This window comes from Lynx canadensis, chromosome D3 (genome assembly GCF_007474595.2).
Source record: "Lynx canadensis isolate LIC74 chromosome D3, mLynCan4.pri.v2, whole genome shotgun sequence".
Taxonomy (NCBI): Eukaryota; Metazoa; Chordata; class Mammalia; order Carnivora; family Felidae; genus Lynx; species Lynx canadensis.
This window is the reverse complement of record NC_044314.2, coordinates 78,097,787-78,124,829: the sequence shown is the minus strand read 5'-3', so window position 1 is coordinate 78,124,829 and position 27,043 is coordinate 78,097,787. Positions and strand designations below refer to the sequence as shown.

The 27,043-nt window shown below is 44.5% G+C and overlaps 1 protein-coding gene across 1 annotated transcript in view; it reads left to right on the top strand.

The window, feature by feature from the left end:
- The first annotated feature begins 414 nt into the window (after positions 1-414).
- The window catches only part of TMEM233 (transmembrane protein 233), a 38,257-nt gene continuing 11,628 nt past the window's right edge, over positions 415-27,043 (top strand). Inside the window, exon 1 of the mRNA XM_030336618.1 lies at positions 415-660. Coding sequence (XP_030192478.1) covers positions 472-660 — 189 coding nt within the window. The 5' untranslated portion in view covers positions 415-471. The remainder of the gene's footprint in view (positions 661-27,043) is intronic.

The following is a 27,043-nucleotide window of genomic DNA, read 5'->3' as shown; positions in this document are numbered from 1 at the left end:
CATGGATAAGGTTGCATTACCCTCCGTTACACTTAGTGTATTCAAATACAGCAGCTCGAAAAGATACCTGGTCCTCTTCAGACCGAAGGCGGGCCAGTTTGCACCTTAAAGGGCCTTCGCTCTCCCCTTCCCTGTGCCTCCTGCCATTCTGGACTCGGAGTGAGTCTGTGCGTCTGTCTGATGGTCTCTGGGTGTGTCTGCAAGAAGTGCCTTTCCCCTGTTACTCAGGCGGGCGGGCTCCCTCTCCTCCCCGCCGCCTCTCCTCACCCCCTTGCTCCCTCCCTCCCTCTTGTGCCGAGGTTCTTGGCCCAGGTCCCTCAGCCCAGGCGGAGGACGCCGGAGAAGTGAGGTCACGTCTCCCTCGAGCCCCGCGCCGCTGGCTTTTCAGAGCCTCGCCAGAGCGGGCGGCCAGAGTCCCAGACCACACCGACCGTGAGCTCCTCCGCCCTCCCTGTGCCGCCGGCCTCGCCCATGTCTCAGTACAACGACCCCAGCGCGGACTTCAAGAGGGCTTTGGACAGCAGTCCCGAGGCCAACACCGAGGATGACAAGACCGAGGAGGACTTGCCCAGGCCCAAGAACTACCTGTGGCTCGCCATCGTCTCGTGTTTTTGCCCCGCGTACCCCATCAACATCGTGGCTTTCGTCTTCTCCATCATGGTGAGTGAGTTAGGACCTGGAGCAATCAGGGAGGGGAGACCTGGGCAGCGTTGCGCCAGTACTGGGGACCCAGCGCGCTCTCCACCGCTCCCTTAGGCACTGCCCGGCGCACCCGGGGTTTTCCGTCCTCTGCGCCCCCTCCTTTTTCTCAGGCTCTCAGAACTCCGCCACCAACCACTAGCGCCTCCTCTGCGCTCCCTGGGGCGCTCAGAGCCCTGACCCAGCCTCTCCCAGGCCGGCTCTCCGCGTCCTTCCAGCACCCATGGTGGGTGCACTCTTTCCAACACGGGGAGTTCTTCCGTGGACTCTGCAGCTTCTTTCCCTGTCTCCTCTGACATCCTTGGGCACGGTGCGGCTCTTCTCAACCTGCTTTTCTGGAACCTCCAAGTGCGCCACCCGTGCGGGCAACAGCACGCCCCACTCTCTGAGCGCGCCGGTTCTACGGCCGGCTCCGTGCCGCGCCCGGGGCTCCCCCTCTCCAGCGCGTGGCACTCTTTTAGCACACAGTCTTTCTGGGGATCCCCAAGCGATTTCCGACGCCCTCTCCTTGAGCCTGGTCCCGTGCTTTCTTAGGCACCCCTCTCCAGGCAACGGTTCCTTCTCGCTTCTTCCTACGCCAGCTCCCTCTCCTTGGCACTCTCCGCCACCACCCACCACCCACCATCCCGGCCCCCTCTCTCCAGCGGCCTGCACTCTCTCCAGGCCTTTCTTGAGCGCCCCCTCCGACATGCGCCCTCGCCTCTCTTTTACTCTTTCTGCGGCGCGCCTACCCTATCTCCGCCTCTCTTGGCGTCCCCCAACGGCTCCCTGGCACCCCTCCATCGCTCTGTCCCGGGGCGCTCCCGGGAATGCACTGGGGTACTCCTCGCGCCCTGTGCGCGCCCGCCTCCCGAACCGCGCGCCTCTGTCGCCCAGACGCTGCTGGTGTTCCAGTCTGCCCTCCCAGAGCTGGGCTCCGCGGCCCCCTCCAGCCCCGGTGGGAACTCCCGGGAGAAACCCACCAGGAGGGCGGCGAGCGTCCTCGAGGCCCTCCCCGCCTTATTGACTGGAGCAGCTGGCCCGGGGGTGGCGGCGGGGTGAGGTTCCGATCGGCACTGTCCCGGGACAACCCTTGCAGCGAGCTCCCTCTCCCGCGGGTCCACCTCGCCTGCAGCTGGGCGACCCAACTCCGCAGCCACAGACCGAGAGTGGGATTCAGCTCAGGAAGATTGAGCTGAAGATCCGCCCCGTCCCCCACGCAAGTCCGCCCGCACTCGCTTGGTGGGCACACACAAAGATTTCATCTGCACGCTCAGCCTGCTCTGTCCCAAACCCCGTTTGTCCGCTGTCTGCAAGCGGGCCGCCGCTGAAACTCCGACTGCCTGGTTTCAAACACGAGTTCCGACCACAGACTAAGCTGTACGATCTCCGGAAATCGCTGCACCTCTCTTACCTTCCGCCTCTTTTTGTCTGTCAGATGGGAATAATCATAGCCATAATTTCTTGACGTTGCCGTATTAATGAGATGATTATAAAACGCTTGGAACAAGTGTCCAGCATGACGTTAATACTAGATCTTTACTCAGATGTCAGTGCTGAAAATCAAAATCCCACAAGCTCTACTCCCCTTTCCCTGCTGTTTTCTGCCCAAAGCACTTCTCTTCCATCTGATACCTCGTTTTACTTATTACTGTGCTTACTGTTTGTGTCCCTTCCTTAGAGTATAAGCCCTATGAGGGGAGGGGTATTTGCCAGTGTTGTTCGCTGCTGTATCTTCAGCACCTAGAAGAGAATCTGGCAGGTGATGGATGCTCCATAAATACATGAAATGAATGCATGTGTGAGGGAATGAATGAATGAATGAATGAATGGTGTTAATGGATCATGATGTCTGCTCAACTCCTGCTGCCTTTTTCCCCACTGGAGCCAGGAAAACCGTGGTATCAGGTTCCTTAGAACCAGCCAGCCAGTTTCCTCCCTTCCTTCCTCAGCAGAGAGATATCCGGTCTTGGGTTTTCTGCAGCGAACTGGGGAGGATGCTGCAGCCAAATTCCCCAAGCAGCAGCAGACACTCTGGCTGGAATCGGTGCCCACACTCTATCCTGATTTATTAATGAATCAGCAGACAGTTCACCCCTTTCCCAGTGCCAATTATAAAACTGCCTGCAAAGGCTTTTTCCTTCATTGATCGGATGTGAGCTAACACTCCAGCTGGTAGTGACAGGTTGGATACTAATGATGCCACTTGGTGTGTCCTGGGGATAAGATTGGTACATGCTTTGAATGGAAACCTCTTTTTTTGACCCCCTCCTCCCCATTCTCTCTCTCAAGACTTTTCCAGTAGTTTTATAGCAAGACACCACTCCAATGCCAGAAACCAGACACTGGAGTTGGGAATGTTGACCATGGGCAAGTTTCATACCTTCTCAAAGCCTTGGTTTCTTCATCTAGAAAATGGGAATTTGAGGGGCACTTGGATGGGTCAGTCGGTGAAGCATCTGACTTCCACTCAGGTCATGATCTCACGGTTTGTGAGTTGGAGCCCTGCATCAGGCTCTGTGCTGACAGCTCAGAGCCTGGGGCCTGCTTCGGATTCCATATCTCCTTCTCTCTGCCCCTCTCCTACTTGCACTCTGTGTGTGTGTATGTCTCTCTCTCAAGAATAAACATTTAAAACAATTTATAAAAAAAAAAAAAAGAAAATGGAAATTTGAAAAGCGTTTTAACTAGAGCAAAAGCGTTATAAGGATGGAACAAGATAAAGCATGCCGAGCTCCCAGCATTGTGCTAGGTACATGCAATAATTTTCAGACAGATGGATAGATCTGGAGCCTGGAAACAACATATGTCACATACGAAGCCAAACAGAACATCAAATAAATGAAACCCAAATTCTAAAAAAGAGCTTCCCACACCCTCCCCATCGCACTCCCTCTGAGGTGCTTTCCCATTGAAACCATGTGGATCTGGGCTTGACACATTGCATGATAAAGACTCCAAAGTCCAAAGAATAAAGAGGAAGAGGAAAGGTGTGCAGGAAGGAGGTGGCTGACCCACTTGGCCAGCTGTGTGTTTCCCTAGGGTGTCTTGTGGGCTTCCATCTGGCTATTTCCAAGTCTGACTTATCCATAATTTGTGGTAAAGTCAGGCACACCGCTGCTGGGAGTGATGCCATTCCCCATGGAGGCACTCAAAAACTGTGGTGTCGCAGTGATGTGGGGGCACTACCAGCATTTGTTGGAAAGAGCTAAGAGTAGTCGCATCCTGCAATGCTGGAGTCTGTCACCCAATGAAGAACTGACCTACCCCAAATATCAACAACACCCCAATCAAGAAACACGGTAAAGATAATACAAAGTCACATGAACGTGAATGTATGAAAAATATTGATAAGGCTCAAAATAACTAGTTCCCAGAACTGTAGGAAGAACGGGCAAATCTCGAAACAATCGAGATTCTTTATTAAACCAAGCCTGAGAAGCCTTCTATAAATTACCCAGTTGGAGATGTTGAGGGATAATAAAACTACTTTGAAAAATATACATTTGGAAGAACATTCTTCAAGCTGTGTGTGGGCATCTGTGATCTTTCCACCACCCCCATGTGGAGGTAGGGAAGTCCTGGGAGTTGTGAGGCAGTCAGTGCCCTACAGGTGAGAATTGGTACAACATGGCTTGTTGTATCCAAACTTTGATGAGCCAAGCATTGCCAGGGGCAGAGACATAGACATCTTTGCTTCTGCCTGCATTGAAAGTGCACTTAACCTGTACTCAATTTCAGGGACAGATGTCTCAAGAACTTCTCCCCGGCCTGAGCCACTTCTAGCCCAAATTGCACATTCGTAGGAATTTGAAAATGGCACCCCTTCTGCATACAGATGGAGCCCTGCATCAGGCCATATGGCTTGGAAAACGGAGCTTCAGGCTGGCTTTCAAGCCTCATTCCCCACGCTCCCATCCATCCCTGGGTATCTTTGTTTATTCCATCCAAGAGGAACTCCATAACTTCCATACGGCTTCTGACTCTGGAGAAAGAATGTCTGTCTGTGCAACAAATATTTCTTGAGCATCTATTATATGCCATGCTCGATTCCAGATGTCGATATACTCCTTTACCTCTGTCAAGCAGTAAATAAGATCAGCAAGATTTCTGTGCTCTTAGATGTAGAAGAAAGGTTCCAGGAAAATTGCAGGAGTGTTGGCAATTTCAGGTTGAGTTCACCATCTGTTGTTTGTATGGCTGGAAATTGCTACCTGGCTCAAGAGACTGGAGTTGAATCCATGCTGAGCCTCCATACTTGATGAGTGCGTGATACAGTCATTTGCACAGCTGAACCAATCTGGTCACTCTTAAGAGTGAATATGGGGGCGCCTGGGTGGCGCAGTCGGTTAAGCGTCCGACTTCAGCCAGGTCACGATCTCGCGGGATGGGAGTTCGAGCCCCGCGTCGGGCTCTGGGCTGATGGCTCAGAGCCTGGAGCCTGTTTCCGATTCTGTGTCTCCCTCTCTCTCTGCCCCTCCCCCGTTCATGCTCTGTCTCTCTCTGTCCCAAAAATAAATAAACGATGAAAAAAAAAATCTTATAAGAGTGAATATGAAACAGCCAATGACATTTGACTGGGTGATGTATAAGCCTTCTTTCAACAGAACTTCTCCCTCACACTTAGAGAACTTGTCTAGATACCAACCACTGAGGTTCAAATCCTTTTCTGCCATTTGCTACTTTTGTGATCTCATGCCACCGACTCAGTCCTTCTGAGGCTTGGTTTTTCAACCCTGGAAAATGGCCATTGTGATAGTACTTATCCAAGTACTGCTGTGAAGACTGGATGATAAAAGTTAAATGTTTTCATCCCAATGCCTAGGACACAGCTAGCATTCAATAAGTATCGATGATGATGATGATGATGATGATGATGATGATGATGTGATGATGGAGATGACGGTGTGTTAGGGATACAGCCATTGCCTTTTCAGTGGCAGTTTTTCTCTTTTTATTGAGACTAGAAAATTCAGTAAGAACAAAAGCAATGACAAGAAAATATGTCACTGGAATAAATAACTGTTGCAGCCTAAAAGTAAATATTAATGCTAAACTGGAATGCATACGAATAAACAAGGAAGACTTTTGGTTAAGCACGGAATATTAAACATGCTTGCTCTCCTCCACTCCCTTCCAAAACCACTTAAAATGAAAGTAAGTGAATTTAAAAGGGCACAAACACCCAAGGACAAATTAGGAGAACAGGCGAAGAAATGAAAGAGGTGACAAAATCTTGGAACATGGAAAATGGCTAGCTGAACACTGACTGACTTTACAGAGTAGATAACACTGAAATCTGAATCCTGCAGAAGAAGAAGCCAACAAGAATAAAGTCAGTGTACCCTAAAAAAACTCTAGAAAGACTCAGAAATTGGAGGCACCCATTGAAGATATCACTTCTGAAGGTAGGAATTAAAAGTAGGGCCAAAGAGAGGAGGAATCTTTGCAAGTCTGTTTAAGAAGTCATTATTACCAGAGGTCATCTATCAGCCCATGCAGTAGGCACCTACTTCCTCAACAACCCTGACAAAAGATGGGAGATTTGCTCTCTGGTGAGATTAAACACAATGGCTCTAGACACCTGAGGTTACAGTTAAGACACCACGGAACAAGGAAGGCTCTAGCCCCTGTCCCCACTTAGTACCCCTACCCTGGCATCCAGGTAGGAGACTGGAGAACTTCTCTTCAAGAATGTGGCCATACCAAAAGAAAACAAACCTGCAGACACAAACATTTAGAAGTTCTCCAGAGAAATCATGGAACTGTCACCCAGTCATGCCAGGCCACCCACCCGTCAACAAGCCCCATCCTCACACACAAAACTTCCAAGAAGTTTTTCAGTGTCTCACTTTCAAATATGAACAGGCAGTCACAGATTATTGGACATGGGAGAAATTCTTCTGAGTTAAGAGACCTGTGGTTTACAGAAGAAATGAAGTGCAAGGAAATAAATAATGCCAAGAAGCGCAAGAAAACTTCAAGGACAGATGATGAACATCCTCAGAGAAATAAGAAACTGGGTGGTAACCACAAAACAAGAATAGGTTGGGAAAAAAATAAATCAGAGAAGCAAAACAGAGAGCTTGGGACTTAAAAATATGAGGGTAGATTAAAAAAAAAAAAACCAGAAGGATTAGAAGTCAAAGTTGAGATAAACACAAGGAAGTAATACAAAAATCAAAAAGATGGAAAAATGTGGCAGCAACTTAAATGTCCATCAACAGATGAATGGATAAATAAAAGGTGGTATACACATACAATGGAATATTTATTCAGCCTTTCAAGGAAAGGAAATTCTGATGCATGCTACAATATACCCCTTGAAGACGCTATGCTGAGTGAAATAAGCCAGCCACAAAAGGACAAATATTCCATGATCTCACTTACATGAGGTACATAGAGTAGTCACATTCATTGAGACAGAAAGGAGATGGTGGTTGTCAGTGGCTGCAGGCTAAGGGGAATGTGGAGTTATTGTTTCATGGATACAAAGTCTCAGTTTGGGAAGACAGGTAAAGTTCTGGGGAAGGGTGGTGGCCACAGCTGCCTAACAACGTGTATGTACTGAATGTCACCGAAATGTACACTTAGAAATAGTTAAGAGAGTAAATGTTATGTATATTTTGTCACAATAAAAAAAAATGAGGAAGGATATTTTCTCCCCCAAAGATGAAAATACTCAAGGGGCGCCTGGGTGGCGCAGTCGGTTAAGCGTCCGACTTCAGCCAGGTCACGATCTCGCGGTCCGTGAGTTCGAGCCCCGCGTCAGGCTCTGGGCTGATGGCTCGGAGCCTGGAGCCTGTTTCCGATTCTGCGTCTCCCTCTCTCTCTGCCCCTCCCCCGTTCATGCTCTGTCTCTCTCTGTCCCAAAAATAAATAAACGTTGAAAAAAAAAAAAAAAAAGATGAAAATACTCAAGAAAATATAAGAAAATTTGAGAATCATTCCCAGAAATCCAACATCTAATCGGAAAGTTCCAAAAGCAAACAAAGAAAATTGAAGAGAGGAAATTATTAAATAACTGATTACAGGAAAAATGTTCAGAACTGAATGCATGAGTTTCCAGATTGAAAGAGTCCCCTGATACCCAATAAAATGTGTACCAAAGCACATTAGGGTGAAATTTCAGATATTTAAGGGTAAAATTTCTTCCCAATCCTACAAACTTAGAAGAAGAAAAAGCATGCCATGTTTTCAGCAATGTTGAAAGATAAACAGTGAAACAATGACTTCCAAATCCCGAAGGAAAATTGTTTCCAACCTCAATTTAGACCCATCCAAACAACTGGTCAAGGGAGAGGATAAAAATATTTCCAGACATTCAAGATCCCCCCCCTCAAAAACCCAAACAACAATAACAACAACAACAAAAACTATCTCCCATATACCATTTCTCAGAAAGCTATGGGAGGATGTGCTCCCCCAGCACAAAGCAGTAAATCAAGAAAGAGAAAGACACAGGATCCAGCAAAAAAAGATCTAACACAGAAAAGAGGCAAAGAGAAATCCTCCTCATAACAAGGCAATGGGTCTCATACACCCGCAGAAGATTCAGTGGATAATGGATGGGTGGTCTGAAAGCCATTGTCAAAATCCATTATCTGGTCGTGGGCTGGCAGAGTAAGCTATAGCCCTGCCCCACGCCTGACCACATCTGCTCTAGAAGACAAGGTTTGTGGTCAAAGAGAAAGTAAATACCCGCAGGATGAAAGGCAAACCAAACTGACTGTTCTTTCCATCTGACCCAGGCTCCACCAGGGGCTGCTCATCCATCAAAGCTATGTTTCAAGCGGACTTCAATTAAATTTAGAGAGGAGATTGTGTGTGTGTGTGCGTGTGTGTGTGTGTGTGTGTGTGTATGGGACCAAGGCAGAACTTGGAAATAACAGATCTCTCAGTCCAGGCAGCTGACCCAGGAGATTTAACACTGTTCACAAGTTGGAGCTCTAAATATTGTAGCCAATAAGCTACAATAGACCCAATACTGGGTCTACTGCTACTGTAAGCTACTGTAGACCCAATAAGGCCTCTCAGTTTGGGTTCTCCCAACCCTCTCTAGCTCTTCCCACACGACTGTCAGCTGAGAAACGGGGTATTAATATTAAGAGACCCTTGTGATTTATTTCTTATGAATTCTGGCACATGAAGCTCTGAAGGGTAAAAAAACGGTTCCAGATGGTAAGAACCTTACCTCAAGTATGGCATTGTTAGAAATTTCTGTTATAGATGCCTGCAGATTTTAGAGATATGCATGTCAGCCAAGCAGCCCCTGCTTTGTTTGTTACTATGTGGCAGAGGGTGGCCACTGACATTTGTTACTTGGGAATCTAGACGTTAAACTGCTGAGTCCTTTCAGTCCTAGGCTATTGGAGGTACAGATTACATCTATTTCAAGATGTTAATCTGTGTGCTCCTATAAAAGAAAGCATTTTTTTTTTGCCTCTCTAAAAGAAAATACATTTTAAACACTATTTTAATTTACTGATAAAATGATATGACGATTGCATCATAACATAATATGGGAAATACAGATAAAACAAGATTGACCACTAATGGATGGCTCGTGAAGCTGGGTCATGGGAACATGATTTTTTTCATGTTTAAGAAAATTCTGTAAGAGCTGTTTTTTCTTCTTAAACGTTTATTCATTTTTGAGAGACAGACAGAGACAGAGCATGAGCAGGGGAGGGGCACATAGAGAGAGGGAGACACAGAACCTGAAGCAGGCTCCAAGCTGTCAGCACAGAGCCTGACGCGGGGCTCGAACTCACAAACTGGGAGATCATGACCTGAGCCAAAGTCAGATGCTTAACTGACTGAGCTACCCAGGCGCCCCCATAACACCTTTTTTTTTTTTAAAGGAAAAAGGAAAAAAAAAAAGTAGTCCAACCAGAGCCTATTTCCCAAAGTCATCAAACACTGCCCAGATAACAATAGCAGCTGTTAAATGAGTCAGCAAAACAGGCCATGGTTGAGGGGCAGTTTGTCACTAATTAATAAGCAAATTATTTCTGACTTATAACGTATGAATTTTAATGATGACTTCGGAGGAAACTTGTGAAGAATCATCAAGGGGAGACCAAGCAGGAGGACTCACCTCCCACGCCAGTGCTTCCCAAATTTCAAGCACTTGAGGATCTTGTTAAAATGCAGATTTTACTCCTCTTTCAAAACTCAGCTGGAAAATCACCTCTTCCATGAGGGCCTTTTTGATTGCCCTTCTCCCTCACCCTAGGTTGTGCCCACTATACTTGGAATAGATTTCTCTCAGTGCACCTTTATTTCTTCACACCAATTTGTGCACGTGTGCCCCTTGAGCTCACCTAGCACAATGCAGAGCACATCGTCAATAAGTAACATTTATTTGATAAATGAATGAATGAACTGGATGAATGAATGGCTACAGAGGCCTAAGTTTGTTCCTACCTTTATCTCTAAGGATGCTCCTTGCTTCTGAGCTATGTTCTGCATTTCTGCCACAACTTTTTTGAAAAATATCCAGGAGATCTACTAGGCTAATGCCATGATTCAACGAGAGGCTGGCCAAGGCTTGGTTCCCAGCGATAACTTTCCTGGCTGGTCTGGAGCTCACCAGCATCCTCACACTGCAGACCAGTGGGTCCATGCTTAGAAACTGGTCTCTATCCTCAACTTGCTAGTCCATGGGATGACTCTCTTCAGTTCAGAGCCACTCGTCCAGAAATGCGATGCCTTCAACGCATGAGCCTGAACATATCTGAAAACCTCCAGTTATGCTGGCATTAGGTTCGTATCTCAAAACTCCAAGGTCAAGAATTAAGCCAGACTTCCCAGAACCATGCTTCTTGGACAACTGGTTCTGCCCAATGTTAACAAGTTTTACCAAAAAAGGGGCGGGGAGGGGGTTATGAAATTGGGAGGTCAAATGCTAAGTTTAGCAAAAGTAAACTGTTTCCTTTTCTTCAGGGTTTCTCAGAACGTGTGGCCAACACTGTGCCTTGTGGCTCTTCAGGGGCAGAGTTAACAGAGGGCATAATTTGCTTAACATGTAGCCCAGGACCCTTTGATCCTAAGGCTAATACGCCACAAAGCACACTTTGGGAAATACTGTTCTTAATGATACAGGTTCTCACTCTTAACGGACTGAGCCATTGTTGATACGGAAGTGTTCCATCCCTAACATTCTTGTCTTGTACGCCCACCTCTCCCCGCTTTCTTCCAACAGAGGTGTTTTTAGTGGGTCTCCCTCCCCAAACTTCTGCTGATGTTCTTTCTCCCTCATTCTCTCTTCTCCCGTAGGTGAAATTCAGAAATTCGTCTTTCTGTTTCCTTTACTCTTTATGTGTCCTATTCTCCCAAACTGAAGGAGGCCTTCTATATTTAACTCCCTCTTCTGATAATTTCACTTGTTCTTTGTTCTGGACAATTTTGGTAGTGTGGTATCTCGCCATTATCATCATCATCATCACCATCATCTTATTCGTCCATATGTCTTTACTTCTCAAAACATTTTCATATGGACACCACTTCACTTTTTCCTCACAAAATCCCAGCAAGGATATGCAAGAAAGCCGTTTGCCCCATTTATCCACGAGGAAGCAAGGCTCAGAAAGGTAACACTAAGTAACATATGGAATTGATGAATCCCTACGTTGTACACCTGAAACTAATATAACACTGTATACTAATTACACTGGAATTTTTTTTAAAGAGGAAAGAAAGATGACACTAGTGGGCAAAATCAAACATGATGGTCCTTGCCCCATGGAGTTTATAATCTAGCCTCTTGAAGGATTATAATCAGGTGGCTATGCCTCGCTCTTTGATAGGAATACAGCTTTGATGTTCTGAAAGCTTTCCCTTTTAATAGACTTGCCCCATCAATAAAAGAAGCATCATATAATACTCTCAATCAAGCCTGGCAGAATTCCTCTCTAGCTTTTTGGTTTTAATGATAGATGGGCAAAAGGACAATTCTCACTTGTCCTTGAAGATATTTACGGAGAGAAACAGCCCAGAAGCACGAGAAGGAGACAGACAAGCATGAATGAACGAAGGGTGATGGCAAGGAAATGTGCCTTGTGATCTACAAGCCCCATCTCTAAATTTCCAGCACTACCTCTAGGCACAGAAACTTAGGAGCAAGCAAAATCTAAATGAGAAATCTGAAAGTCATCTGAAAACTCACATTATTACTAAAGGACCCACACCCATCAAGCTATTTTGATGGAGCCTGCTACTGAGGAGTTGGGGATCTAAGACAATGCTGATCTATATAAAGAGTTCTTACGCCCGAACAAAAGTATCTGAGGCTATGTTCAGGCATTGATGTAAGTCTATACAGGTATGTGAGTCTGTGTGTGTGTGTAAGAGAGAGACAGAGAGACAGAGACAGAGAGATAGAGAGAGATACATACACAAAGAGAGACAGAGAAAGGGAGGTAACTTCACTTCCCACTGGCCAAATATGTACTAGAGATACAGGGATGGTGAAGATGAGAATGGGCTTGTAAGAGAGAAGACGTGTCTCGAAGGAAAGGGAACACGTTCCAAAACTGGGATTTCAGTACTGGCAACCCGACACATCAAACAATAACAAAAATTTCAAATGCCGTACTGTTTTCCATAGCGAAGCCTACTTTTTTGTTCTGTCTCTCAACTGCACAGAGGTCACCTGATGCTCCTGAGGTACGTTCTTCATGCTTTTGAAGGACACGTGGCTCATAATGCCTTCCCTTGAGCCACACTATCTCCTAGGTATCTACCAACGAAAGTAAATGGACACTGGCCAGAACACCTCCAATACTTCAACATCCCATGAGCCCCAAAAAAGTCCCTTCCATATTTGTGCTTGATTGTGACGAAGTCCAAAGCCCATTTTCAATGAGAAGGAAAACAGAAGAGGCAGGGGTATTGCAAATAGACATCTGTACGACCAAAGACAGAGAGAGCCTGGGTCATTAGCCTTCTCCTCCAGTTATGGTGTCTCTGACCCCTGACACTATGGTAGGAAGCTGGCTGGGTGGCACTTAGCCCTGAGCTTCAAAGGGAAAAGCTGGAAAAAGGAATTCAGTTGAGGGAAGAGAGCTTTAAGCCAACACAAAGAAACGTCACTTGAGTATGCCTGGTCCCCTCAGAGAAGACACCACAGCACTTAGGAACCCTCTGGCCACTTTTTCAAGGGTAGAAAGCAAGGAGCAGGCGTTCTCCCACGTTCATTCACTCATTCAACAATCCGTGGACACTTACTATGTGCCAGACATTATGGTGACCCTGTACATAAACGTCAGCTTTACACAGCTAACCTTTTGGGCATCTGTGAGCTAACTGGTTCTCAGTGACTAGAAGCAGCCCACATGTTGGGTCAGTGAATTAGCCTCTCTTCTTCCCCCAAGAGTTCTGAACTTGTTAAGAAATAAGATACAGGAAACAAATAGATGATCTGTTTGTTCATTCCAAAGTGATCTACTCTGCCCCAAACCGAGCCAACCTACACCTACCCTATACTCTATGGGCAGCACAGAACAACCACAGCCTTCCCCTGCTTGTTGAATGATACAGTCAAGGTCTTGGCTCTCTGAGAACTTGTCTTAGTGGGGGAAGACAGACTATACACAAGTTAGCACATAAACAAGATCATTTCAGAGAGTGGTAAATGCTGTAAAGAGAATATACAAGAAGTATGAGAGAGAAGGACCAATGGGAGCAGGTGGTGGAGAAGAGATTCTACTTTAGAAAGTGTGGTTGGCAAAGGCTGAAGGATGAAAATAAGCCAGTCGTGGCAAGATCTGAGCAGAACCAGGAAGTACAAAGGCCCAGGGGTAGAAAAAGCATGGTGTTCCAGGGACATATGCTATGATATCTATGTCATCCACTGAAAATGGACCTAACTCCCCCAGGAAGGAATCCCAGAATCGGTCACCAAATAGAAAGCTAGGGCTTCTGTTATCTGATGAGGTGTCACACAAGAGCCCTTCACAGATCATTACTTTGCCCAGGCCTCAAGCCAACCTGCTCCCACATTTAGGACCAATTTTCGGTTTACTTTTACTTCAATTCATTCTAAACTAGAACAATCACTCAGAATTAATCTGGTCACTGAAGAAGTAAGATCTATTTCTGTCTGGGTCTCAGTTTCCCTAGGCATTAATGGCCTGTGAGTGTGAATACAGCAGACATTAATAAACAATAGCCCAGGGGCGCCTGGGTAGCTCAGTCGGTTAGGCAACTGACTTCGGCTCCGGTCATGACTTCGTCTTGGGTCATGATATCGCAGTTTGTGAGTTCAAGCCCCACACCGGGCTCTGTGCTGACAGCTTGGAGCCTGGAGCCTGCTTCGGATTCTGTGTCTCCCCTTCTCTCTGCCCCTCCCCTGCTCATGCTCTGTCTCTGTCTCTCAATAATAAATAAACGTTAAAAAAAATAAAAAACAAACAAACAATAGCCCAGGCTTCATTGGTTCTTGGCCCTCCCTGCTGAGGCAACTCCCACAAAATTCCTTTCTGTATTTCTGAGAGGTGCTTCTCACATTCTCACACAAAACTGCAATGTGGTAACGGTTAACTCGTGCTGTTTCCAGCAGACATTGGGGTAACAGTCATATACCCTCAAGCTGCTTCTCAGCCCTGACATCATCTCTTGCCTGACACTACCAATTCTCTGGCCTCCACCATTTGGTCCACTGGAGCCCTCAAGATACAAAAGCTCTGTCACCAGGCCTTGCTTCTTAAAAAAAAAAAAAAAAAAATATATATATATATATATACACAACTCAAGTGATTTTTATTCTACTCACAAGGTTGTGCAATCATTACCACTATTTAAATCCAATAAATTTTCATCACCCTCAAAGAAATCCCATAATCATTAGAAATCACTTGTCACACCTCTTTCCCCGAACCCCTAATCTACTTTCCGTATCCATGGATTTACCTATTCTAGACATTTCGTATAAATGGAGTCATACGGGGGCGACTGGGTGGTTCAGTCGGTTGACCATCCAACTCGATTTTGGCTCCGTTCGAGCCCACGTCAGGCTCTGGGCTGACAACGTGGAGCCTGCTGGGGATTCTCTCAGCCCTCCTCTTTGCCCCCTCCCCGCCCCTCCCCTGCACATGCACCTGTGCATTCTCTCTCTCTTTCAAAATAAATGAATACCTCTTTAAAAATAATAAAGATAAATGGAATCACGCATTATATGATCTTTTACGACTGTCTTCTTTCACTTAGCCTAACGTTTTCAAGGTTCATCCATGTTTTAGCACGTCAGTCCTTCTTTTTAAAGATAAGTAATATTTCATTGTATGATAAGACCATATTTTGTTTTTCCATTCAGTTGTTGATAGACTTTTGAGTTGACTCCATTTTTTGGCTATCCTAAATAACATTCCATGAACGTGCATGGACAAGTTTTTGTGTATGCCTGTTTTCACTTCTCTCGGGTGAGAAGTATATACTTGGGAGTGTAAGTGTGGAGTCATACAGTAACTCTATGGCGACTCTGAGAAACTGTCAGACTGTTTCCAAAGCAGCTATGCCATTTTACATTTTCACGCAGGAGGGTTCCAGTGTCTCCACATCCTCAGTAAAACTTGTCATTGTTTTTTTTTTTTTTTTTTTTAATTTTTTTTTTTTCAACGTTTATTTATTTTTGGGACAGAGAGAGACAGAGCATGAACGGGGGAGGGGCAGAGAGAGAGGGAGACACAGAATCGGAAACAGGCTCCAGGCTCCGAGCCATCAGCCCAGAGCCCGACGCGGGGCTCGAACTCCCGGACCGCGAGATCGTGACCTGGCTGAAGTCGGACGCTTAACCGACTGCGCCACCCAGGCGCCCCAAAACTTGTCATTGTTTGTCTTTTTATTCCAGTCACCCTCCTGGGTATCTTGTGGTTTAGATTTGCAGCTCCCTAATGACTAACGATAGTGAGCATCTTCCCATGTGCTTATTGGCCATCTGTATATCTTGTTTGGAGAAATGTCTATTCAGATCCTTTGCCCAGGTCCTTTGTCCAATTTTAATTGTTTGTTTGAATTGTTGTTTGTTTACTATTGTTGAGTCGTAAGAGTTCTTTATATATTCTGGATGCAAGTCCCTTATCCCATATGTGATCTGCAATACTGTCTCCTCTGTAGTGGGTTGTCTGGTCCTTGTTTCTTTCACTTGCCTTGTGACCATTGGGGGGCTCTATGTGTTGCAAAGTTTTCAATGAAACAACTTTTTTTTTTTTTTTTTTTTTTTGCTCGGAGCCTCTCTCTCTCGTTTACTCCCCAACAAGAACTGGCAACAGATTCAAAGGCAGACACTTGTGGTTCAGGCTCTACAGTCAACTCCTAGGTTCGAATACCAGCCCCACCCCTTCATCTAACTTCTTGGAGCCTCGGTTTTCCCACCTATTCAACGGGAATGTTAATGCAGATCTCTCTGCATTGTTTTCAAGATTAAATGAGGTAACACCAGGCCCTTCATGCTCATTATTTCAATTAAGCCTCACAACCAGCCTGTGCTGTAGACATTATCACCCCCATTTTACAAGTGAGGAAAACAGACTCAGAGCCATCCACACAAGGCCTTATTTTCCTTTGATTTCAGCTACTACCCTATTAAAGATCCAAACATCTATTGTAAATATTGTCTGTAATAAAATGAAGCCTAGCACAATTCACATACACATATACAAGGACTGGGGTGGTGGGGTCCATTTAAGTGAAAAACTGTCAGTGACTCTGGCTTCTGAAGTGAAAGCAGCTGAAATCCCTTCATAAGCATTTGACCTCAAGCCAAAAATTCCTCATTCTGGTCATTCAGACAGCAAACCCATGTCTGCTATCCTAAGGCAGAAGCCCACGCTTCAGGACTCTGACACAGAAGTTAGATGACTCAGTTTACCCTCTGTTCTGCCAGTACCAAAATGACTGGTTACCTTGGTCAGAAAGTTAAGTTAACCAACTGCTTCATTACAGTGTTTGGTTGCATTGTTTGTGTTATTTGTTTGCTTTTCTGTCAACCTGACCTCGTCGAAGAGAGTTAAGGAAATATTGTGTCCGGTCCTCCATCAGACACTGGAAAAGAATAATGAGTAAAAAGAGACATGGCGCCCACCCTCATGGAGCTCACAGTCAGATGGTGGAGTCAAACGCTCAATGAGTCAATAAGCAACAGAGTAAAATAACTGAGTCACTTAGATGCCATGAAGGAAAGAGACGAGGGCTGACTCAGCGTGTAGGTCAGGGGACCTAGTGAAGACGGAGTGACCTGACCTGAGAAGGCCGCCCTGAGGAAGCAGACATGAAAGCCGAGACGGGAAGAATGAGCAGGCACTGGCCACATGAGACATCAAGGGAAGAGGGCTCCCAGCAGAAGAAATGACCAGGACAAAGACCAGGGGGCCGGAAAAAGGAAGGTGGGGAGCAAGGAGGAAGGTTCCAAGTGGGGCTGGAGAGGCAGGCGGATGTCAGACCCTGCAGGGCTCGGAAGACCATGATTAAGAATGTGCATCTGTTCCAGGGCCATGGGGAGCCAAGGATGTGTTTCCAGCCAAGGCCACTCGGCACTCCCATCCCATCCCCCCATACAAGTGACTTACGCTCTCGCTCTCTTCTCTTACGCATTATCAGACATCAAGAGCCTTCCAAAAAAGCTGCTTCCCACTGTGGTGTCACTGGCTGCTGGGGCTTCTCTGCTTACCTGTCCCAGGTAACAGAAATGTGCCTTCTATGCCCTACCAAGGGGGAAGACACCTCTTGGTTTTTATGAGGTCTTTTTTTCTTAACAGTAGGCATAATCCTAAGAGGCCGCAATTGGGCAAGGGGAATATAAAGCATACTAAATAAAAGTAGAGCATATTAAATAAAATATATTTAATAGCTCATTTGTTTTCATCTTTGTCAATCGGCATACGGCAAAATAATAATAACATCAATGTAATAGCTAATACTTACCGACTGACACGCTATTTCTCAAGCGCTGCTCGAAGCACTGCACGTGTATTAACTCATTTAATCCATAAGGACCAGGAAACCAAAATATAAACAAACAACTGACAATGTCGTCCATGGCTATTATTTTGTGTTTGGGGGCTAATTCTGTTTGAGGGTGAATGTAGAATTTCTGAGCACATTTGGTGGTAGACAAGAACAAAGAAAGTGAAAATTTTTTCAAAATCTTTGACAGGGAGATCCGTAGCACAGATTGGAGATATATTTGCCCTATTTTTTTTTTTTTTTTTACATCAGTGGCCAAGTTTTTATTAAATTAGAATCAAGTCAGCTACCTGAAGCTGGGTTATCAACAGTGTATTGAATCAAGCTCATAGGTTTTTGTGGACATAATGGCGTAGTTATTGTCAGAGCTTTGTCAGTTAACTTATGGTCATTTGCTTAAGTCTGTAGCCCCCTTATAAAGTTGTCTTTGAATGTGGAAACATTATTTGCTTCCTTGTCTCTGAGTCTCAGTTTTCTCACCTGTAAAATGGGACATGAAATTTTTCACCCCCCTGAGGGTCATTGTGAAGATTCAATTATGTGATGGCATAAATGGTCAGTCCAGGGTCTGGCATAAAATAGATACCTCGTGAATATTAACTATTATTTTACCATAATTCATTATTATTATAACTAACCTGGCCTCTGGTTTACCTCCAGCCTCTTATTTCTCTCCTTCCCCCTCCTTCCTTCACACTTACATTTCAGTCACACTGGGTTTTCTTGAGTACCTTCAACAAGAAAACTATTTCCTACCCCTGGACCTTTGCATGTGCTGTTTCCCCTTCCAGGCTTCTTCTTCCCCCACCCTCTTTTTGTAGGCCTGGCCCCTTCTCAAATCTTCACATGTCAGCCTACTGCCCCACCTCAGCAAAAGCTCCCTCCCTATACCCCATTCTTCTTGCCTCAGTAAGATTCTGTAATCATCATATTAGCCTGTTTACTTATTTTCAGTCTCCACCAGAATGTGAGCTCCATGTGGGTGGGGAGCACTGTCTGGCATATAGCTGGTGCTCAACAAATAGCTTTTGAATGGATGGATGGATGTCCATCTACAACAGTGGTTCTCAACTCTTCCTAGAATAACCTGGGAAGCTTACAAAAGAGTAAGCTGGAGTCCCAGCGCCAGAGACCTTGATTCAATTGCTCTGGGAGGGGGCTTGGGCAGAGGAATCTGTGAAGTCCCTTCAGGTAATTCCAAGGTCAGCTGGGGGCTGGGAACCACCAACATAGGAAAATTTAAAAAGCATGACTTTGAAGAGTTGCATCTCAGGCCTGCACAGCAGTTACCCCATAGGTGACACCATCTCATCTGGGATCATGCAGAATGTGTCAAGAGCTCTGCTCTAAGACCAGAGAGAAAGGACAAAGTGCTTTCCATATTTGTCTGGCTCAGGACAGTCGATCAGTTTTACCGTTTGATGTAAGGTGTCACAAATGTCTAGAACGTTGGCTCCCCTGGCGTTCAACTCCAGTTAGCAAAATTTACGGAGTTATACTGAGTCTCTCCTTCTTGCAAATGTGGACGCCAGGAGTCGTCTGAACCTTCTGACAGGCAGCCAGGAGTCCTGGCTGTGCAGCCTCACGACACAGTCTTGCTGGTCCCTGCTACGGTTTTTTTGAAGTTGGGCCTAGAAACAGTCACCCTCAATTCTGGTTCCTGACCAACTTTCCTTCCGTGGGTATTTGAGGATCAGGTGTCCATCCAGGGAAGGGATGTATAAATAAGCCTGAAATAACTTGATGCAGTGACTGTGACATCATTAGTATTTACTACAGGAGAAAGGAACTTGCCCACGTTTCTATCAAAGTGTGACCTTTGCCGGCCCGAGGCAGCTGACCAAGACCCAGATGCTGTCCTTAGGTTTTATAATAATTATTCCGTTCTCCCAACATAAGCCCAAGCTTGGACAACAGAGCAAATGCCCTGCTGGGGACTCTCAAGAGCCTTATAAAATGTGTGGTGAGGCCTTCTTTGCTCTACGTCCTGAGAAAGTTTCATTTGCCTCACAGAGGAAAATAAAAACTGGAAGGAAACTAAAAGTCCTTCTTTTCAACATAATTTTCATGGTGAACAGAGATGACACCTTACCACCCAGCACCTGAAAATAAGGGTGGTTGGTTTAGGGAATCATGAGGTCTACAGCTCAGAAAGGAACCCCGGGCAACATCCCAGCACCACATACACAAGTTAGAAGACAACAGACACAGACACAGGGGAAGGATGTAATATGAGAGAATTTCTTTGAGTGTGGACACTCCAATCTACGTGAGACAAAACTTCACAGAACTATACATAGAGCAAAACAACAAAAACAACAAAACAACGAACCAAAACAAACAAAAACATCTCAGTTAATAGTATCATGCCAATGTCAGTTTCCTGGTTTTAACAAAGTGCTATGGTTACGTAAGATATCATCATTAGGAGAAGCTTGGTGAAGCATTTTGAGAACTCTTGGTACTATCTATAGTTCGCAACTTCTTATGAGCTTCAATCTATATCAAAATAGAAGTTATAATTTGGGGAAAAATGGACTGGAAGAAACTGGGGGAAAATTTTGCAATATATGTAACAGGTTAAGGTATATCATCTGCTGTGCTATTCAGTACAGTTGCCATTAGCCACATGTGACTATAGAGTATTTGAAATATGGGGCACCAAAGCTTTTAATGATATTATTTTGGATGTGTTGGGTTAAATCAAATATATATTATTAACTTCACCTATTTATTTTTAATTTTTTAATGTGGCTACTAGAAAATTCTAAGTTACATATATGGCTCCCATTATATTTCTATTGCACAGTGGTGATCTGTAATATATAAAAAGTTCTCACAAATCAATAAGCAAAAGACAAACCAATAGAAAACTGGATAAAGGATATAAGTACAAAATTCATCAAGAATAAATACAGGTGACCAATAAATATTTATTCATATAACAAGTATTTATTGATCTCCTATGTTTCAGGCACTGTATTGGTCACCAGAGAGAGGTTCTTTTTTTAACGATTTTTTTTAAGTTTATTTATTTTGAGAGAGAAAAAGAGAGGCAGAGAGAGAATCCAAGCAGGCTCTGCACCATCAGCGCAGAGCGTGATGCAGGGCTCAAACTCACAAACCATGAGATCACAACCTGAGCCAAAGTCAAGAGTTGGGCACTTAATCGGCTGAGCCACCCAGGTGCCCCACCAGAGAGGGTTTTAATACACTGTTCTTAGAAAGTTTCTCTAAGAAGGTGACATTTGAGCAGAGGTCTGAAGGACATAAAGATAGCTCTACCTCACCATTAAACCAAAGAAATGTTATTTTGAGATTCTTTTTCACCTATCAGAGTGGCAAAAAAAAAAAAAAAAGATAAACAATGTTGGCAAGGATGTGAGGAACAGTGCACTTAAATACTGTTAGTGGTGGTGTAAATTTGTCTAGCCTTTTTTTTGCAAGGCAATTTGACTGTCTCTCCAAATGTAACCACAGCTACCTTTTGATTCAGCAGTTCCATTCCTAGGAATCCATCCTAACTAAGGAGAGGCTCAAACGCGCACAAAACTCTACGAATAAGGATGTCTACTGAAGCATATTAAGTAATTGCAACAACCTCTAACTGAAATGTCTATGGGTGAGGTGCAACCATGTAAGTGACAAAGTCACTAAAAAGAATGAGACAACTACGCTGACAATTTTTCTGTAAGTTTGAAGCTATTTGAAAACAAAAAGTTACCTAAAAACAACAACAAAAAGTGCCGTGACAAATTAAGATATTCCCCCCCAAGGATGTAAGGATAATGCAACATTAGGAAATCCATCAATATAACTCACTATTTTTAAATCATGCCTGGAGAAAGAAAACAAGAATGAGACAGACCCAGAAGCACTAGCTTGGAAAGGTGCACACCCTATATTAGTGGGAAAATGCAAGTTGCAGAACAGGATAGTATAATATTATTCATATTTTTGGAATAAAGAGAAAACAAACAGACAAACTCTAAGAGAGTGTGTGTGTGTGTGTGTGTGTGTGTACACACAGACTTTTATGTACATTATTAAAGTTAATTTCACCAATTTATTCTTATTTTTTTAATGTGGCAACTAGAAAATTTAAAATTACATATGAGGCTCCCATTATATTCCTATTGCACAATGTGGATCTACAATATGTAAAAAGTTCCCACAAATCAATAAGAAAAAGACAAACTAATAGAAAACTGGACTAATGATAGAAGCATAAAATTCATCAAGAAGAACTACATTTGACCAAACAAACATTCACATACACACATCCACACTTTACCAAACTAACTGTGTGACTCTGGGCAAATCACTTTAACTTCTCTGCGCCTCAACTTTCCCATTAGTAATATGGAAACAATAAAGCATCTACCTCACAGGCCTGTTATGAGGACAAATGAGATAATCCTAGAAAAATACTTAACACAGTGCCTAGCACATATAAATGCTCAATCAGTGTTACCTGTTATCATTATTATTTTGTCAAAGAAAGACTCAGAGGCCAAAACATTTAGAAAAGAAAAAAATTCACTTGGAAAGAAATGCAACGGAGTCCACCTTCAAAAGGACCAGCTAGCCCAATAAAAAGCACAAGTATTTAAAGAAAACAACTGTGAAACTGCCAAGGTAACCAAGTTTTACAATAATCTGTTCACGATTTAAAAATAAACAAATAAACAAAGCAAAATAGTATCTTTCTCAAGAGATTACAATATCCACAAAAGTGTGACCTCCATTTGGGCACCAATATCGCAAAAGACGGAGATGAAGTTGTCTTTGCCAAGATTTATGGGAAATACTCAAGGTTTCAATATTGGAGGGATGTAGGCTCAACAAACTGACCCTGTATTCTTGGTTTATCTCAGGGTACCAATTGCTATTTCTTTATCTTGACTGATAGACACGAGGTACTTAGTCATAATGGAAGCAAGAGAAAGTGTTAGCTTTCCTTTCATATTATTCGTGGGCAGGGGGTGGGAGGTGGGCTGAGCGAGGGGCGGGGGGGGGGGGGGGGGGGGGGAAGGCGGTGGATCTAGAAGTAAATGCACCAGACTGCAAACAATGGTTATCCCTGGGAAACAGGATGAGGAAAAGAACTTACTATTTACTGGCTGTTTCTGTAGCATTTGAATGCTTTACGTGTTCACAAATTACATTTGTAATCTGTAAAGGAACTAATAAGATCATATAAATGTTAAGTATCTAAGTCATCCCCTGTTTCTTTCTAGTTCTTCCACAGCAGATGGGATAGTTTGCTTTCTAAGCTTTTCAGAAAAAGATTTATAAACCATGCATTTTCTCTACAACCCATCTCCACCTCTTCAGTCCATAGCATCTGCCAGGAGACCCTTAGTATGCAATTCCAAATTGGGAGACACAAAGAATGACAGCCAATGAATGGGGGAGGGAGGAACTAATTCCTTCTCGCTTCATTATTAGATCTCCACCTTGAACCCCAAGATTCCCAACCAGTGAGGTCCTTCAGAGTGAAATCTGGGAGTTCTAAAGCTGCCACGCTCATCTCTCCATATCCTAACATTTACCCAGCAGATATGCCATAGACAGCCCCTTCCTCAAGGACCAGAGGAGGAAACAGATTCATAAGAGAACTCATGGTGGGGGTGGGGAGGGGGGGGCAGTGGAAGGAGAATCCATAGCTAATACTGAGAGAGGCTTTCATCTGTCTTTCAAGCCAACCAAGGCCTCAATTCTAGACGACTCAGCACCTCCCTTAGGAGCCCCGGCAACATGGTGGTTTGCAGAGAGGAGGGTCACATACAAGATGCCAGAGTGGCAGCAGGTGATGAAGGTTGAACAAGACTCACTCATGGCTTGCACCCAAATCTCCCTCGGCCAGGTCACCAGCCTGGCTCTGCTGACCTGTAGCAAACAACTCACGTGGCTCGGGAAGCTTCCATTGCTCAGGGGCAATGCACAGATATAGATGTACCCCTCAGTATGGCACAGGCTTACTGTTCTTCCCACTTGAGAACATGGAACTGGTGTTTTCATCCAAACAGCCAGGAGTTGACAATATTCGGGGAGGGAGGAGTCTCCCTATATTTTCCCTCTGATTACATCAACACCAGTGTGTTGCCCTAACTAAGTGCATCTCAGAACTCGGTTTTCCAAAGCAACACAACAGGATAATGATCAATTTAAGAGCATTTTGAATGTGCGTAATTTTACACTGGATTGCAAAAAAACATAATTTTAAAAAAATGAACTGGATTGTGGGGTCTAACATTCTACACATTGACTTTGATCTGAAGACTATAAAACAAAGTTCCTGGGGTGCCTGGGTGGCTCAGTCGGTTAAGCATCCAACTCTTGATTTCGGCTCAGGCCATGATCTCATGGTTTGTGACTCTGAGCCCCACATCAGGCTCTGCACAGATGGTGCACAGCCTCCTTGGGATTCTTGCTTTCTTCTCTATCTGCCCCTCTTCTGCTCTCTCTCTCTCAAAAAATAAATAAACAACAACAAAAAAAAAAAAACCCAAAGTTCCTCAAACCTAGGTCCTCAGAGATTCTGCTCCAGCAAGAGGCAGACCCTGATCATCTATAATTCTGATAAGTACCCCAGATGATTCTACTGTACCCCAAAGATCTTAGTGCTGGAGGAAGAACAAGATAGACAGTGGCAATTCACAGTAAAAGCTAACATTTATTGAGTATATACTATGTGCTGGGGCAATGCTAACTACTACTATTAAGTCGTTGGCTCCTCTACTGTGAAGGAGATGCTATTACCATTGCCCCCAATTTACAGATGAGAACCATACAGATGTATCAACCTTAGAAAGGTTGATAACTTCCTCTAAGTCTCACAGCGACTAACACATGGAATTTGAACTCAGCTCTCTCTGGATTTAGAGCCCATGCTCTATTACATGCTTCCTTGGGATAAATCTTTTTTTTTTTATGTTTATTTTTGAGAGAGAGAGTGTGAGCAGGGGAGGACAGAGAGAGAATGGGAGAGAGGCTCTGAAGCAGGCTCTGCACTGATAACAGACAGCACAGTGCAGGTCTAGAACTCATGAACTGTGAGACCATGACCTGAGCCAAAGCTGGACGCTCAACCAACTGAGCCACCCAGGTGCCCCTGGGATAAATCGTAAGGTAGTGGGCACCTTGACCTTGTAGGGCATTAAGGACAGCTGCCTAGACCAAAGGTTTTCAATTCTAAGAATCTTAAAAAAAAATTCTGCAGCAACAGCCCAAGTTGCTGTCCACTGACACATGAATAAATGAACAAGATGTGATATTATACAGACAGTGGAATGTTATTCAGCCTTAAAAAGGAAGGGGATTCTAGCCCATGCTACAACAGGGCTGAACCTTGAGGACACTGCTTAATGAAATAAGCCAGGCACAGAAGGACAAATACTGTATGATTCCACTTATGTGAGGTACCTAGAGTGGTCCAATCCATAAAGACAGCGAGCAGAATGGCAGTTGCCAGGGGAGGGGCTGGGGGTGGAAGAACGGAGGGTTTAATGGGTACAGAATTTCAGTTTGGGATGATGGATGGTGGTGATGGTCACAAAACCACTTCAGTGACTGCCACTTAATGCAACTGAACCCACACTTAAAAATAGTTAAAATGGTAAATTTTATGTTATATGTATTTTACCAATTTTTTTTTCTTTTTTTTTTTTTTTTTTTTTTTTTTTAGAAAACTGGTATTTGGTCCCCATACCAATTAAATCTGAATCTTTTCAGGACATCTATCTGTTTTTAAAACAAAGAGGGGCACCTGGACGGCTCAGTTGGTTAAGCATCCGACTTCAGCTCAGGTCACGATCTCATGGCTCACGGGTTTGAGTCCCGTGTCGGGCTCTGTGCTGGCAGCTCAGAGCCCGGAGCCTGCTTCGGATTCTGTGTCTCCCTCTCTCTCTGCCCTTCCCCTCCTCACACTCTGTCTGTCTGTCTCTCTCTCTCTCAAAAATATATAAATATTAAAACTAATAATAAAACAAACAAAAATTACTAGCCACATGTTCGTAGTAAATACTCAGGGTTGAGCACTCCAGAATTCCGGTGCTCATGCTGTTGGAAGTTCCGGATATCATTGCAGGTTCCTGCCTTCCCCTTCACACCAGTCTTTTGAGCAAGCCCCATCACTGCCGAGGCCCCCTTCACTGCTGAGGCCCCCAACTTGTTGCTAAGGTGGCCACAATCCAAGAATTAATGCAAGGTTCTGGAAGTGGAAAGCTCGGTGTTCTACTGGGTGTTTCCCTGGCTTGTAATTGTCTACATGTGCTTCATCCCCCTTAAAAGTCCAAGAAGAGGAACAATCTATCACTGAAGTGCGGCGATTTTGGGATGAAGAACAGAGGTTTCTACTGAAATCTGCAATTCACCACACTGATCAACCTCCGTCTGTAACTCATGAATACTTATTTCCAGACTTCTTTGAGCTGCAGCAGAACTTTTGAGGGGATTGTCAGCAGTAGGAGTTATGATAAGGAGGGTTTATTAGAGGACTGTTCAGCTGCCCTGGCCATCAGCCCAGCAGCAAATATTCTCTGAGCACCTCCACTTTGCCCTCCAACGAACTCATAGTCTGCAGGGAAATGGATATACATCTCTCACCCACTAGCCAATACCTATTTCTTGAACTCCTACCATGTACCAGACACTGCTCAAAGTACTAGCAACTAAGGTGATATTTAAAATATTCAGCAAGTATTTAAATACGCAACTAAATATTCAACCAGGATGGGGCCAACTGGTAACCCTGAAGTTGCTGGATCATGGGGAAGTCTGTGGGGAGTCAAAGGTGTGAGGGCCACGCACGATGGCTGGGGGGCCAGGAGGGGAGGGGTAACTGCTATTTACCAGCCAACCAGAAGTAGTTCAGTATTTTACCAGCTGGGAAAGCCATATGAGTAGGTACCAGTTGAATGACAGCTTGGCTTGGGGATAGAGGTGAACAGTTCAGCCAAGATCCCTGACCTCATGGATTGAACTTCTAGTGCAGGAGAGGTGAACTTTTTCTGTAATGGACCAAACAGTAAGTATGGTCTCTGATCCACTACCCAACTCTGTCGTAGCATAAAAGCAGCCACAGATAAACAAATGAGTGTATAGTAAAACAAGTGAGTGTAGAAAACAAATGAATGTGGCCGTGTGCCCAACAAACTTAATTTATAAAAAATCAGCAGACTGGGGGCACATGGGTGGCTCAGTCGGTTAAGTGTCTGACTTCGGCTCAGGTCATGATCTCAAAGTTCATGAGTTTGAGCCCTGTGTCAGGCTCTGTGCAAACAGCTCAGAGTCTGGAGCCTGCTTCGGATTCTGGGTCTTCCTCTCTCTCTGCCCCTCCTCTGCTCATGCTCTGTCTCTCTCTCTTAAAAATAAGCATTAAAAAAGCAACAGTAGG